General features: G+C 42.2%; 1 protein-coding gene across 1 annotated transcript in view; it reads left to right on the forward strand.

The window, feature by feature from the left end:
* Positions 1-16,698, forward strand: part of CUBN (cubilin) — a 1,372,460-nt gene that overhangs the window by 1,001,151 nt on the left and 354,611 nt on the right. The window contains exons 52-56 of the mRNA XM_086941783.1: positions 838-959; positions 8,946-9,171; positions 11,779-11,966; positions 14,282-14,438; positions 15,271-15,420. Of these exons, the coding sequence (XP_086797909.1) occupies positions 838-959; positions 8,946-9,171; positions 11,779-11,966; positions 14,282-14,438; positions 15,271-15,420 (843 nt within the window). The remainder of the gene's footprint in view (positions 1-837; positions 960-8,945; positions 9,172-11,778; positions 11,967-14,281; positions 14,439-15,270; positions 15,421-16,698) is intronic.

Genomic DNA, 16,698 nt, shown 5'->3' on the forward strand with positions numbered 1-16,698 from the left:
TTTCGCTTATCTTATCAGTTTCTGCCACTCGGTTGCATCACATGGCTAATAAAAAATATTGACAAAGCCAATGGATCTCATATAGGAGAGACTTATTGGCTTTGCCAGCTTTGGTTGTAATTAGTCTTCACTCTGAATTGATGGACTGGTGGCATGTAAAGTGGCACAGCTATTTCTTCGCAACGGGGTGTGTGCTGCACAGTAAGAGGCCTGATAGTTTATTTCCATTATTCCTTTAATTAACACCTTAACCGCAGCGGTTTTTCCGCTGCGGTGCCGGCGTTCTATTGGGTGGGTGGGGCTGCGTCGGCCGTTGGCCGACGGCAGCAATAGCGAGGTAGTGCTCCCGTCGGCCGAAGGCAGCACGCAAGGGGTTAATAGAAACAGAGGCGACCTACATTCATGGAATGTCTTCAGAGTAGAAGCACTTTGTTTGATTGTACCTATACTAAGATCATTATTTACATATATTAGCATGCTATGGTACATTGTGTTTTTAATTTGGTAAATATGACTAACCCAAGATAAAATACCAAAATATCTAGCAAGTGTCATAACAATGTACTGCAGGCTCTGGATGTAGGCATGCCATGTATTTAAGCTTTTTTTATTGGAAATATGACCAGACCTAGTGCAAATAATCGTTTTTATGCAGCATTTAATTCATAACAATTGCATCTGAATTGATCTCTAACTAGGAGTTCAACAAAAATATAATTATCCTATTGTTGTTGTTTTTTTTAAGCTAAATGAATGTTCAGCGAGTCAGCAACATTGGAAACATGGAATTTCAAAAGTAAATGCTTGTCATATCAACATTTGATCATTTCATTTCAGATTGTGGTGGTGTACAGACAGGTGATGGTGGAACTATTACAAGTCCCAATTACCCCGCACCATACAGCGGTCTCAGCCATTGTTCTTGGTTGATCGAAGCACAGGAAGGCCATACAATCTCTGTGAGTAGTACAGGCTCAATGAAATTGCGACATACCTTAAAAACACAAAATGTCTGTCGTCTTAATGTAATAGATATGAACACTCTCCCCACACGATGGAAATGAATAGGCGCAATAGCAGAATTAATCAGCAGTGGGGTTAACGTTTTGTAGCGCTGGGCTGGGAAATAAAGCGAATTGCAGGTCAAAGAAGTACCAGTTCGCTATATTGTTATGCATGCATAAATAAATAAATGCACTTCATCTACCTCATCGGTACCCTGAAAGGTTTGCCCAGGGAACCAAAAAGTATGGTCTGTGGTGGGACCGAGGGCAACATAGATTGAGTTGAGGCGTGGGGGTGTAAAGTCGGTGTAGGGGAAGTGAAGTATGTATTTTGTATGGGGAGTGAGTCATGGGGGTATTTTGAGAGTTTCATTCCATACGACCCTCTGAAGCCCCTACTCTATAAATTGTAAATTGATACTTGTATAGCACACTACTCACCCGCAAGGGTCTCAAGGTGCTTGTACGAATACCGCTGTGGAACCCATCCTGGCTTTCCCTTTGAGGCGTCTACTCCTGGGCACCCCCAAGGTGGAGGCCAGGCATCCTTAGCGTTGTGGGGGCCGTTGTGGAGATTAAGCAAGCTATTGCCCAGAGTTGCAGAGTAGGACTCCATGATTGGAATAGGCACCGAGGCGAAAATTATCAGGTCCGTAGAATTTTGTGCCCAAGACCCGCCGAGACAGGGAATTGAACCCTGGTCCCGGGCTAGACCTCTGCATCAGGGTCTGCTGCTCTAATCATTGAGCCACACTTCTCCACCCCTATAAGAATCACATACGTGGCAATACTGTGTTATGCTGTATCCGAGTCACTGTCCCTCTGCTACACATAGGGGTAAGCCTTCCCTGCTTGTTATCAGTACCCTGTACAAGGAAGTAACTTCTACACAATTAGAGTACAATCGATTTGTACAATGTGAAACTATAAAACCTGGAATCCATCCCGGCTTCTCTCTTGACCAAATCGTGTGATCCTAGGCAGTTGTTTGGTTTCGCTTTGCCTCAATTTTTTTCATGATGGCATATGAACACCTTGAAGCACATGAGTGCAGGATGTTCACTGTATAAAACCTTAAGGGTTTGATTTAATTAACTATAATGTTGTTCTATTGTATTAACAATTCAGGCCACCCAGAGGGGCCCACATAACAATTTACATGCCTCTTAGAGGACGATTTGCATTGTTGTTAGGGTGGCGGGAGGCATAAAAGTTTTGCATTCATGTTTGAGAACTATCCCTTTTAAAATACTTCTCAATGCACTGATGGTATCTGATGTACCAAGCTGAATCGCTTCTGCATAATAAGGATAAAACACTGTTTTTTTTATTTTGAAGAGACTCATATTTCTACACATTTGGTGCACGAATAAAGTTAAATGTTGCAGGGCACCTTGTTTTATTCTTTTCTTTTCTGTCAGTTAGCATGTAAATAAATGCTTGTCCGTGTATTTACCATCTTACTGAATGTCTTTGCTCTGTCAACTAAACAGCAGTCCAGTGCTGCTGTTCACCAGGGGACCGCGTGTAAAGCTCAGGGGGGCCGCTGACGCCCCCCTCCACCCGGCCATAGATTGAGTAACACTGACCCACCCCAATGCACTGCTCTGCTCAACTGGAAGGCCTGCATAGATAACCTTTGTTTGGCAACCTTCATGGATACAATGCAGCTAAAATCTATATGTCCCACAGTTTGATCCACTGAGGCAGAATGTGCATCCTTTAACCCTACTTGTTGTGGTGTTGGATATCTTCGTTTCTACCATTAGGCAAGACTAGGGCGGCAAAAGGAGGAGGGCGGCAAAAAACACGAGTTTGGGAATCCCCTTGGCTCCATTGTGTGAAATAACACTGGAGTAGCAGCTACGATTTTACAATCTCATTAATGTTGCCTTTTGAAAGTTCTACATTTGTCACATTTCATTTTGATCCAAAATATATATTCGTTTTGTGTTAAGCTTTCACTGAGGAAGTTTCGTTTTAAGCACATTAATTATTAAGTTTAGTTTCAGGCACATTAATTATTGTCAGAATTGTTTGTCTGTGTGTTCTCGGTCAGAAATCGCAGGTGACCAGTTTTAAACGGCTTCTAACGGATCCAAAGGTGGAGCGTAGCTGTTTCAGAGGAAGATTACCTATGGACAGCGGAACTAACAAGGCAAATTCTAGCGATTAAATAAAAAATAATGCCGGATGTAGCCAGCAGAGACTGGTAGCATCTCTTCTGCATTCGAAGAGAAAAAAAAACACATTTAAATGTTGGTCAAAATAAAGATTTGGAACCTGGTAGATGGGATTTCCTTCTCTGGGTGCTGCGTCCATTACCTACATCACATTGGGCCATGCAAATGGGAACAACTGGAAGAGCTTAATGTGCACTCCGTCCGGTCTCTCTCTGAGTCTAGGCAGTTTTCGGAAGTGCGGAAGTGACGAGCCACAGCGGAAGCCACGGACACCTGGAGACCCAGAGGCCAGGAGCCGGAGTCGTTGGGCCCGCATAAACGAGTGGAGGCTGCGTGTGCGGAGAATAAGGCGACCAAGTGAGCAGATGTGCAGTGGGTGACCAAGCTAGTAGTGTAAATAACAAGGACCCCCTGTTCAGAAACTTAATTCACAGTACAGGGAAATAGACAGTGTAAACAATTGGCTAATAATATACATACATCAGGGAAGAGCAGTAAAAAAGACACCAAACCAATAATTAAAAAAGTATGAAATTTCATTTAATTAATCCACCCAAAATCCATGTATAAAAACAATTAATAAAATACAAAAATAATACACAGTGAATATGTTAAAAACAACTAACTAATGCAGTATTCAGTATGGCAAACAGGTAGTTTTGAACTACCTGTTTGCCACAATATAGATATTATGTTACAAAAATAATTTTGTATGGGACATACTGAATACTGCATTAGTTAGTTGTTTTTAACATATTCACTGTGTATTATTTTTGTATTTTATTAATTGTTTTTATACATGGATTTTGGGTGGATTAATTAAATGAAATTTCATACTTTTTTAATTATTGGTTTGGTGTCTTTTTTACTGCTCTTCCCTGATGTATGTATATTATTAGCCAATTGTTTACACGGTGACCAAGCTAGTGCCACGGTTCCTCCCGTTCCCATAAGTGCGGAGGTGGTCGGCGTGGGCGCTAGGCCAGTGTGGTTTGCACAACGGAGAGGACCTCCCCACCCCACGTGGGAATCCTTCACGCTGCATCGCAACAAGGCCAACTTTGGCACGGTGAGCCGCCTGGCGCTGGAACTGGTGGAGACGAAGGTATTGCAGCGTTACACGTGTTTGCTTTATTTGCTTGCAAGGAAAGCGGGAGTTACATGGGTTTTGCTGTCTGTCATGTTGTTCTCTGAGCAGTGTTGGCAACAGTGAGGCCTAAAATTGCAACAAGATGCCCTGCCACTAATTGAAGCTCTTAGCTAGCCTGCAGTTTATGAGACAGAGGTCATGCTAATCAAATGCACCTGACCTAGCTTGAGCAAGCGCACCTGACTTACAGCGAGCAAAAGTGTTGCTGGAATGAATTATTGGGGTGCATCATATAGAGGAATTGATGGTTGAATGTTCTATACCTGCTGTGTTTTGTATTGTACTGATATTTCATTTTCATGTGAGTGGTGTGTTATTTCGTGTTTGGTATTATTATATAGTAAGGTTTTTTCCCACGGAGATTTATATAGCGCGATATTAGAGCGTTTTACATGAGCAGCAGTTATGTTAAACAAGGACACTCCCATTTTTCACTGGGCAGTGGGCACGGGGGCATTAAGTGATTTGCCCAGGACCACAGGACGTTGAGCATCATTGCCGAGACTGGAACCGGGCTCCCTAGATTTGAGATCGACGGCCTAGCCCGTTAGGCCACATCCACTCCCAATATTAGTTATTAGGTCATGTTTGTGTCTTCTGCGCTCCTGAGTATGTGCACACTGGATAGACTGGATTTCCTTCTCGGATGAGCCGGAAAGCTGAAAAGCAAAAGTGAAGTTGAACCGTGATGACAGGGGAAGAGAGTGATGGTAGCAAAAGGGAGGGGGCGGCATTTTTTAATTCTCGCCTAGGGCAGCAAAACACCTAGAAACGGCCCTGGTCAGAAACAACAACCCTAAAGATCTCTTGTACTGAGATAGTGGAAACTAAGAAGTCACCATCCACCCTTCCAAAAAGTCCAGGGTGCAATTACAACAAATGAAACCCTGGGATGCTGGAAGGGAGCTCATTAACCGCCTCTGCATAAAGACACATTCAAAGATCAGAACTCACATGTAACGGGAGAGCTGTAAGTGTGACTGACCTTTTTACCCAACAAGGATGGTAACCTTACCCATAACTCATGCCGTCGCACCACTATACACCAACATCTCAGGTACTTTGAAGACAGGCCGGCTTGCAGAACTGGTGCATAAAACATGAGGAAATGGCTTATATTTTTTCCATATAATATCCCTCAGTTCACTTCCTGAATTAAATAACATCCTGCTTTCTTGCATCCACAATGTATTTGTTAATGTTTACACATTGGTTAACTCATAAAAGCAGGGTCTCAGTCCTCTGCTATTGCATTTTGAAACCTTGGGCTTGTATTACCATAAGAATGCACTTTACCTGTTTACACCATGGTGCACCTTAAAACTGGTGCGCCAGGGTCAAACAGGGAAAGGGAGCCCTATTATGGTGAATGTGCTGCCCTCAGGGTAGCTGCAAACTCGTGCTGCCCTGGGGAAGCGCATTCAAGTGAAATGCAGAGAGACTGCTCTAAAGCCACTGCATGGTTCACTGCACAGGTGGCAACTTGCCTGCACTGTAAAGAGTGGAGAAGGATCACTTTGCAACCGGGTGCAGTGAGTGACTGCACCTGCCTGCAAGGAGACCTCTGGTGGGTCCATGGGGCCCACCTTGTTCCACTCTAGCGTGCTGCCTCTAGGAGGTACACAGGAAATGCGACCCCTTTTTGTGGCGCACTTTCAGTGCACCTACTAATGTATGCTTCTGCACCCACATCTATAATAAGGCAGGGAACACCCGCTTACAATAGCACTGGTGTTACATGTGTGCCAGCGTTATCTGTATTATCTGTATTACAGAAGGGGGCATCTGCGGACCCTTCTACAATACCAAAGTGCCCCAGGCAGGTGCACATGTCTGTAGTGCCCCAATGGGAACTCTGTAATAAGGCCACTGATGTAGTTTAGAGCCATGTGTGCCTCACAAATATAATTAAAGAAGTGCATTTTCCTGCACATAAAAAATGTAACAGCACTTAATACTTCTTGATTCGCAGCACAGATGCTAATTCCAACCCTCAGGGATGAGAGATGTTCTGGTCAATCTTACAGGTCATGGGACTGCCACCAAGTAGATTCCGTTACCTACTCTGTATTTTAAAAAATTATAAATTCTAATAAAATGTTTTAATTGTGTATCTTTTATGATGCTATTGCAACGAAATAAAGATTATTGACTGACTGCCACTTACATCTGTTGAAATGCACAACCTCTCCAATACCTCCACCCACGCACACACACACACACACCAAGAGAGCCTTCCATGTTTTGTATGGCCATCCTGTGTCCTTGTTTCCGACCTGTTCATTACTTTCTGACCCTAAATAGTGCTCAGCTTCATTCTTCCTCAATCAGGTGCAGGTGTCACAGGCATTAGTGTTCGGTCTCCCTTTCTCCACTGAACATGTGGCTGGTATGCCAGGGCTGCTTTTGGTTTCTGTCCAGTCCTTAGTGTTAGATATATATTTCAGCATTCTTTATCCTTTGGCAGTTCTTGACAGTCTCCCTGTTTCATACCAATCATTCTGGTTTCCTTTTATAGTTTAGCCTATCTGTGATAGGCAAGGACTGCAACTCCCTCCTCTCTCGGTTTCTTTCTTGTTCTCAATTTCGCTGTAATCTTCGTATTTCTGTTTTCTGTCCTGTTGGATCAATAAAGGTGCCATTGGTGAATGATGTCATAACAACTCCCAAAAACCACGTTGACAACAGCAAATAAAATGAAATTCGACAATGTCTATTGTTGGTGATTGTTAGTCATTCGTGGCTGGGCAATACAGTACTCTTCACTGGGTGACCCTTTCAAGATATGCCCAAGTTATATTAGTGTAATGACTACAGTTCATTTTCAGCCCCTGTTCATTAACTCATCTCATCATATGTATCCCCTGTTTGAGAGAGTGATTTTTGCAAACATTTCCTGGATTTGCTAGAGCCCACTCATGGATCTCAGCTTGGGATGGGGTGGAGACTTGTGCTAGGATTCCTCATTGAACCAGCCCTGAATTCCTCCAGTGTATCTTTTGCTACTCTGACAGCATCTGGCACTGATTCCCCAAATACACACTAATCTCCTTCGCTCATTCAGCCTTCTGCTTTTGCACTTCTCGTTCCTCTGTCATGTCTTTGTGACTCTATCAGTCCTCCATAAGTATCTTTTTGGGAAGTCTGTTGAGCTCATCAGATTTGCCTTCCGGGCAACTGGTAGGCACACTCAATTCATCTGAACTGAATTGAATGGAAATACATTGAATTACATTGAGATTCATATTATAGAGCACAATGGTCTCAGAAGGTATCCTGGGCCTGGAGAAGAATCCTACAGATATCTGTTTTTGTTGTCTCAGGATCAAATTACGGTAGGCCGGAACCATATATCTCTGGCTGTGGCAGTCAGCTGTACCATGATTGTACAGCTTGATATGGCTGTGTTGATGGGCTCATGTGCAGCATCCTGCTATCTGCTGGCCTATGAGGGGAAGGGAGAGGTTGCAGGGCCCGCTAACCTTGTATTCCATTGGGCATTTCCACAGTGGGCTGGAGCCAATAGGAGCCGGTTTAGAGAGTCACTGCCTGCTGCATTTGTCACTTCCCCAGCTATCTGAGATTGCAGCCGGCACTGGGGGCTTTAAGGGAGAGCGCAAGTAATAAAAGGAAGGCAAAAGAGTGAGAGATCAGAGAGGCAGAAGAGAGAGAGTATAAAAGGAGTGTGACATGGAGGATGGGTGGATAGAAACAGAAATAGAGTGAGAAGACGAGGGCAGCGGACTGCTTTGAGAATTTTTACAGTGCTGCTTTGGTGCCTCAATCAAGCTGTGGTGGAGCATGATTGAACAGGCATGAGTAAATGATAGTGACTTTGTTAGAATCAGTGGTAGCTCATAATGTAAGTAAGTGGTGTGTTTCAAAGAGATACGCTGCTCCATTCTGTCTACCTATTAGCAACCTCTGCAAGATGTATCTGGCAACAAGAAAGGGCTCCAACTCTCACATGCCAACATGTTTTAACATATTTCTTATTTGAACTTCAGGGATCCTCCCAATTGTTACAAATTATTGTTTCCACACGACAGAGGCCAGAGTGTGAATGACTCTTTGGAAATGGAGCTGCGTTTGTTACGTTGAATGTAGGCATGTAGCCACTTTTGTGTGTGTGTGTGTGTGTGTGTATATATATATACATACATACATATATATATATATATATATATATATATATATATATATATATATATATATATATATATACATACATATACATATATATGCACACACACACACATTTATTTTGGTATAGAGTATACTGAAATTAACTTTTAGAACACACAAAAAGTTACAAGGTGTTTGTCGATGTAAAGCACATTTGAATAAGGTCAAAGTAAAATATTAGGGTACATCTGTAAACGTGACTCAGCACAGGCTTGAGTTGAAGCAAACCAAGGTAATAGCAATATGTTGCTTCTTAAAAAATTTACAGGAATAAATACATCAAATAAGTCTGTGTGTGTCATTGAAACACACACACATCGTATGCATAATGTGTTGCATGTATTAATCACTGTCAACCTCATTATTGGAAAGTCAGATAATTCATGAAGTCTTGTTCATCCGCTGTCTCTCTTCCATCTTCAGCTCACTTTCACCTATTTTGATACTGAGTATCACCAAGTCTGCCGCTGGGATTCGGTCACGGTAAGGAATGGCGGCTCTACCGGATCGCCCATCATTGGGCAATACTGTGGAACAACGTCACCTGGAACCATTCGGTCCGGATCCAACAAGTTGGTGGTAATCTTCAATTCTGACAGTACACTCCATGGAGGCGGGTTCTATGCAACATGGACCACCGACTCTTTAGGTGAGTCAGGCATTACTATCTCCTTTGAGGTGGTACTTACAGCCATTGCAAGATTCCTTCCTAAAACCAGGCAGAGTAAAGACGGAGAGAATACGTTCTTTCTGAAATAGGCATGCCTCTATAAATTCTGTGGCTACCAGTTTAGTTTAAAACATATAAACATAAAACACTGCACATTAGTTCTGAGTTGGAAAACCCACTTCATCAGGCAGCTTGTTTACCTTCTGTTAGTAGTTTAGATTGAATACTGATGACGTTTGTGAGCTAATCATATTTTCCTGTTTACCAACTATGTAAATAATTTACCATGTGTCTCTGTGAAGGAATACATCACTTTCACTTGCATATGTTTGCTGAATTCTACCATCTAATTTTGCCCTCTTTTTGGAGTTGTGAGTCCAAAAATAATTTTAAATGGTATTCTACAAGGTAGCAACGGTTTCTAGTGATTCAAATAGTGGCCTGACAGAGTGTAGTTCCTTTGATCGCAATTGGGCTATACACATCTGTTAGTTCTGTGAGGACCCTAATCACAAACACAAATTCAGTCATAAATATAAGTTTAAAACAGAATTTAACTTTTTTATTCCTGTCAGAATTTCACGAAGTGAGTTCTTGTAGGAGTAAATAAATTTAAAGGGGTGGAGATCTCCACCTTGGGTGGGGAGATTTCATCAGTAAATCCCACTCAAGAGTCGGGAAGTGGCCGTTCCAAGTTGTGGTTTGTATTGGAAGTGTGGGAACGCCGGCAACCATGTAGGTTTGTGGCCATTTTTGAAAGTCCTCTCCCTCCCATTTCTACCTGGAAATGATCCTTCATTACCAGAGTGGTGACAATTCCCTTCCAAGGAGGCAAGGGGAATGGATCACCCCTGGATGTGCTGAAGGTGTATGGGAGAGACGCTCTCGATGAGGAAAAAAATATTTTATATGTGGAGAAATGAAGAGCATTGCACAGGGGTCCTAGTTCAACTGAGCAGAATTCACATTACCATCCCATAAGTACACCTAGAAGTCTGCACTTGACAATATTTTATGAATAGGAACAAATGAGAAAAAAATATATTCAGGTAGAGATGTCCACCTGTAATTTTCCTACATTATTTAATTTTAATGAACTGGGCCAATTGTTTTTTTTAGTTTTTTTTTAGAAAATGCAGTATTTTTGATCAAGTTCTGTCTTTTAAGCTTTATAGTTCTTCCCAGTTACTTAATCAAGCCGCGGGTTTTGAAATAAAGTCTGCTTATAATAACAATAACCTTATAATTAGTTCTCTCCTCACTTTATCCCTTTTACGTCAACATCAAGCATTTACAGAGGTTTTGCATTGGGTCTGTGTTTCTTTTTTAATGTAGACCTAAAGCAAAATACTTTTTCGTATTTGCTATTGCGTTCCTTTGTACAAAAAAAATTATAAAGATCCCTAGCGTTAGTTTACATCAGGGAGGTATTCCACTGGTGGTGCATGGCAGTTCCAGTGCATCCACACATGAATTTTGATGGTAACCCATACTTACAAAGACGTTTAGACATGGATTTGTGCCAACATCCTGCACTGCCCTAAGATTGGTGTAACAAGAAGAAACTGTATTTTTCCTAGTTATTTCCTTTTGTATGTGTGCTGCATTTTGCTTCACTCATACAAAGAGAAAACAGCCTCAAAGGATAGTTTTTGTGCAGGAAGGTAGACCTTCCTACACAAAAACTGCCATGACCACAATGTAGAGACGCTTGCGTTATGGCACAAGGGTGCCTGTGTCGACGCAACGTAGATCAGCAACTTTGCTTGCTGTACGGTTTTGCGGCACTTGTTCTAAACTCTGGCCCTATGTACATTTTCAACTTTAGACCCTCTTTCTTACCAGGAGGGTATTATTTTGTAAGATATTATGGGCCATATGTATCATGCAAAATTGCGATTGCAAATGCCGAAATTCGCAGAATTTCGGCATTTGCGATTGCAATTAGGCTGAATGGTATGTATAAAAAAAACTGCCTCGCAAAATAAGGAATCTTAAAATTTACGGTTCCTTATTTTGCTAATGCATTTAAGGAATCGCAAATTGCGATTGCTTAAATGGATTGTATGAGGCACCCAAGTTGTGCGAATATGGCATAAGGAAACGCAAATTACCACCAACTACAGGTTGGTGGTAATTTGCGGTATCCTCTAAAGTGGCATGTGGCGCACACACATGCCCTTAGGGCATGTATGTGCACCACATGTGCACCCATACTCATTTCATGGGTGCAACAGGGTGTCCTTTTGACACCCTGGCACCCTTGAAATTGCATTCTCAATTTGCGATTCATTAATTGAGAATCGCAAATTGAAAATGTCTTCCCATTAATTCCTATGGGCGTCTAGGCCTATAGGAATGAATGGGGAGGTATTCCTTAATTTCAAATTGCAATTTGCAATTCGCAATTAAGGAATATGTAGGATTCACAAAATGTATTGCAGGTCCTACATACATAGCGTTTTGCGATTCTCAAATAGCGATTCCCAAAAATTCGCTATTTGAGAATTGCAAAACTTAACATTGATACATATGGCCCTATATTCCTTGACTATTGTGATTCATACACAGTGTATTTTGTTACAGGTTGTGGCGGCTTCATTCACTCAGAGAGTGGCACAATCAAATCTCCACAGTGGCCTCAGAGCTTTCCATCTAATAGCAGGTGTATGTGGACAATCCGCTCCCATGAAAGCAAACACCTTGAGATGACTTTTGATAATAACTTCAACATTCCAGAAAATGACGGCCAGTGCCTGAACAGCTATGTAAAGGTTTGTAATATGAAAATACACTATCCTAACGTGTACACTAAAGCATAGTTACTATTGAATGTACATTAAATTAATTGTATTGGAATTAATTACTACAGATTGGAATGTCATTCATTCATTAAACCTGTAGTCGGAAAACAATTATTCTATGGAATAATTTGATATTTCGATTTAATCCAATGTTAATAATGTTTAAATCGACCCTCAAATCGTCCTTCAATATTCGCATTATAACATGATAATTGCAAAAAATGAATATACCACAGCTAATTATTTCATTAGAACTACTGTTCACGGAACCAAGATTTTATCTAGGAAGTAGATTTTTAACAGGGAAATGGGGAGTGCTTTGAATGGGGATGAATTTAAATATTTTCTTTTCTTCATTTCACATTATACCTTACCACAAAACAATATATATAAAGACTTTTAGTGTGAGAATGTAAACATTTTACACGATTTAAAAAAAGGGCAAACACAAGAAGTTTGCAAAAGTTGACGCAATTTGGTAACTTGCTTAAGTGTTAGGGGAATAGTGCAGTTGGGGAAGGGAGAATCTCAATTTGAGATGCACGCTGGAAACATCTCTCCTCCAGTCCTCATAGTCAACACCAGCTTTGGAAGAGAAAGGCTTAAGTGGATGAGCAGCGAGGTCCATTGTGGTCTTGGTATCACTCTTCTAGGTCTTATTGAAGGTTCGAATCCAGAAATGCTGCAGTGTTATGTGAACAATGATGGCTGAAGTGTAGTTTTGTGAAACAACCACAGATTTGCGTAAGGGGTTACAGCAGTCCGCAACCTGCATCTTTGCTCTAACGTTACCCCTTGGTCAGGTGTCTGGAAACTGGTAATTGATACCAGGGTGGTAATCCGCCTAGACCATGCTTCGAACAGCCAATAAAAGTTAACGGTTGTCCCTCCTGCTTTTCCGGATTGGCTATTTTTTATGCACGAAAATCAACCAAAATGGAACAATGATGGAAATGTCAGAGTTGCCTTCTCTTGCAGTGTGCAGGTTCCATATGTAATTTATAGTGGTGCAGTGACCAAGAGGCCGGGTTTGCAATGAAGTATGAGGAATGACACCTGAGTACTGAAGAAAAGGGGTAGTACAAAAGAGAACAAGGAGAACGAGGGAAAATGACATTTACAGAAATGAACTGAGAAGCACCGAGTAGAAGGGAATTTGGGTGTGGGATCTATAGTATTCAAGACTTGTGTGTGTTATCAGCAAGCTGGCAGCAGTGCTGTCAACATATGCTGGGATATTTTTCAGTGGTTTGTCAGGTATGTTATTCTCTAGGGTAAAGGAATGATGCTGAAGATCATTGGACACTATGGGGGTCATTAGGATGACAGGCGGACTTAGTCTGCCCGCCATCCTGTCGGATTATGGGACCGCCCGCCATTAGGGCAGGGGTCCCGTGGGGGTATTAGGATACGCCCGCCAAAGTGGCGGGCGCATGCTGCATTTTTATTATTGTGGCGGGCGGTGCTCTTAGCACCGCCCGCCACAATGCTAAAAATGCATGTGATGCATTTGCATACACAAAGCGGCAGGCACCACGGGGTGCCTGCCGCATTGTGTATGCAAATGCAGGGGGTTACCACAGGTACCCCCGATGTGCACCCCCCACCTCGCCTTCACCATGGAGGCCCGCAGGGGCCCCCAAAGTGAAGACTGCCTACCTTTCACGGAAAGGCATTCCCCAAAGCCCATTCTAATATGGCTGCCGGTGTCTGATAGACACCGCCACCATATTAAACCTTTTCCGCCTCGGTCGCAATGCGACCGGGGCGAAAAGCGGCAGACAGTCTTTCCGTCCGCCGCGGTCCTCCCTGCCATAGTAATATGGCAAGTGGGAAATGGGTGGCGGGTGGGTGGCGGGCGGACAAGGATGTCGGGCGGATCTTCACCGCCCGCATGGCAGTGGCGATCCGCCTGACATCCTAATGGGCCCCTATATGTGGTGCTACCGGTGCATATTACTCCTAACTAACTAACTGCTGTTAACACCTTCTGAAATGACCCATTGGACAAGAGTGAACATTCACCTTCAAACAATGTGAAGAGTTCTGTATCCAACACACAGTCCAGTGGTTCAACATTGATGTTACCAGAAGAGGTAACCTTTATGTCTTGTGTCTAGCTCAGTTGTATTTTTGACTCACAGGTATACAATGCAATATTTTCCTCAAACGTGAAAGGAATATGTGCTTTGTTTACCAGACACTAGGACGCATCAGAATTAGTTTATTAGATCATAGCATGTGTTAGATTACTGTTGTCTTCACTCTTGATGTTTCTGTTTAAGGTTTGGAGTGGACCAGCCGAAGCAGATGGTCCCCTTTTAGCAGCTGGATGTGGCACCACTGCGCCTGGGCCCGTTGTTGCTCCACAATACGTCATGACAGTTATCTTCCAATCCCAGGAAAGCGTAGGAGCTGGTTTCTCCGCATCCTTCATTAGCAGTAAGTTCCAAACAAGCCACAGACCAAGTGGAATAAATTATTTTACAGAAATTTGCAGAGGTGGTTTAGGCACCTATTACAAAATGCTCTGATCTGTATACCGCTCTTGATAGTTGCCGTTTTTTTTGGGTCGCCATACCGGGCCCTCAAATAATGGATCTGGTAATCTAGTTCTCAGTGATACTAGATCTGGAACTCACAGAGGAGCTGCGAAGGCTGTGGGAAGATAATGTGCCCTGCCACCATCCTCCCTTTTCATACATCATTGGGGAAGCAATAAATGCTCCCCTAGCTCTGTCTTCTGCTCCTGGACAACCCCAGCATCACACACAACGCCCTCCACGTGCCATAACAAATCTCCTAGCAGGTGGTAAATGGATGAAAATTTGGAAAAACTGACATGGGATTGGACTCAGTATTCCTGGTCTCATGACCTATTCCCAATTTAAGTAAAATTATCTTGTAATCCCTGTGTTTTGAGATGCGGATACTTGCCGAAATCGGTGATCATAGTCCCCGTTATTCCTGCACCAAAATACAAGGGACTCTTAATAAGGCCCTAAGGGGTATGTGGGCTTTATAAGAATCCTATATTCATCAGAGGTAAGGTGCACTAAATACAGCCTCACCTCACATTCAGTTCCCTTATTTTAGCTATTTTCAAGCCTGTTGAACAAATTTGCATACTGTAATTCTTGTTAAGTGTGTATTATTGTTTGTATGGTTCAAAAGCAAACCAAAGCACCAAATAAAGAGGTAAAATATGTATAAGTTAATAACTGTGGGAAATTCCTTCGCTGTGAAACACATATCTGTGTCTTCTTTACCGTAGGATGTGGAGCTAATTTCACCAGCGCGACTGGTCGCATCCTGTCACCTAATTACCCAAACAAATATGACAACAATTTGAACTGCAATTATTTCATCGATGCAGGAGCTCACATGTATGTTGTCCTCAAGTTTCAGACCTTTGAACTGGAAGGTGAGTTGAATAATTGTAGTTATGTCATGTGCACCGGGCAGTACTTACTTAACATTTTGTGCACACTTTAGAACAAAGGGTTTGACTGTCCAGCTACTTGTTCTGAAGTATGGTAATTTGTGAGTCTCACCTGTTTTTGAAGACCTATTCTCTTGTACATTAGCATACATACCTGTAGTGGGCTTTCAGTCAGACTCCTGCTCCTAGTGCGCAGTGCTTCCCCATTCACAACCCTATTCCTGCAATCTTTGTGCTGCGTTCCTACCATCAGTTCATTTATTGCTTCCCCTGCCCCCCCCCTTCTTGCTCACCACTTTTCGTTGATAGAATTTAATTGCACCTCTGCCCCTCTATTCCTCTACTGCTCCTTTGCCCATCCGTTTCCGATCTTTTAACTTATTTTTTATTGCTTATTAGCAAACCCCTGAAGCTGCCATTTATTACAGGGCCACTCATTGTTGTACAAGTTCTTTCACATACATTTTATTTTAATGTTCCATTTTACCACTCCAAGATAGACTTCCTCCATCTTGGAACACTAAATTAAAAAAAATAAAAATAGCCATTGCATCATGATCTAGATGCCCGCATTTGTGATGACATATGGGCACATATATGTCATCATGTTGAGGTCGCCGTAGCATCATGACACATATGCACATACATGATGATGCATGCATGCAAATACATCCTCATGCTTGTTATTGTTTTTTTTCTTTTTGCTGGTGCTGAACAGCATAGGCATATAACCATTTTTATGGTCTAGCGTGACAGCGCAGATGTTGCCCGAAAAATATGTGAGCTTCACTAGAGAGGGGCTTTGGCTCACCCTCATGTTGGGAGCCAAGAGTACATGTTTTGATTGGGTAGAAGTTGTGTACTTCCACAAAAAGTGCTTGACTCCACACAGCTGTTATCTTTTTGTTTATTTATCTAGCTGCTTGAGCTTGAACTTTGAGGGCACACACCCAAAATTGTAATGCAATTAAAGTGACTTAGATAACAAGCTAATTTATGGTGTTTTCTCTGACAGCAGCACAGATGGGGTCAGTCATTATCCTACATGGATGTTTAGGTCTGATGTTACAGTGCAACTTTTATCTGACTTTTTAACCTACACCAATAATATTCTGCTTTTATTCGCGTCCACATAAATTAATATCCATTCCCATGCTATCTACTTGTAATGCTTCACATTACCATACAGAATTCCTTTAAACCTAGACCTATTGACATTGCATATGCTTCTTTTTCTTTCTACTGATGTTGAAGAGCATC

The sequence above is a fragment of the Lissotriton vulgaris genome, chromosome 10, assembly GCF_964263255.1.
Source record: "Lissotriton vulgaris chromosome 10, aLisVul1.2, whole genome shotgun sequence".
Classification (NCBI taxonomy): Eukaryota; Metazoa; Chordata; class Amphibia; order Caudata; family Salamandridae; genus Lissotriton; species Lissotriton vulgaris.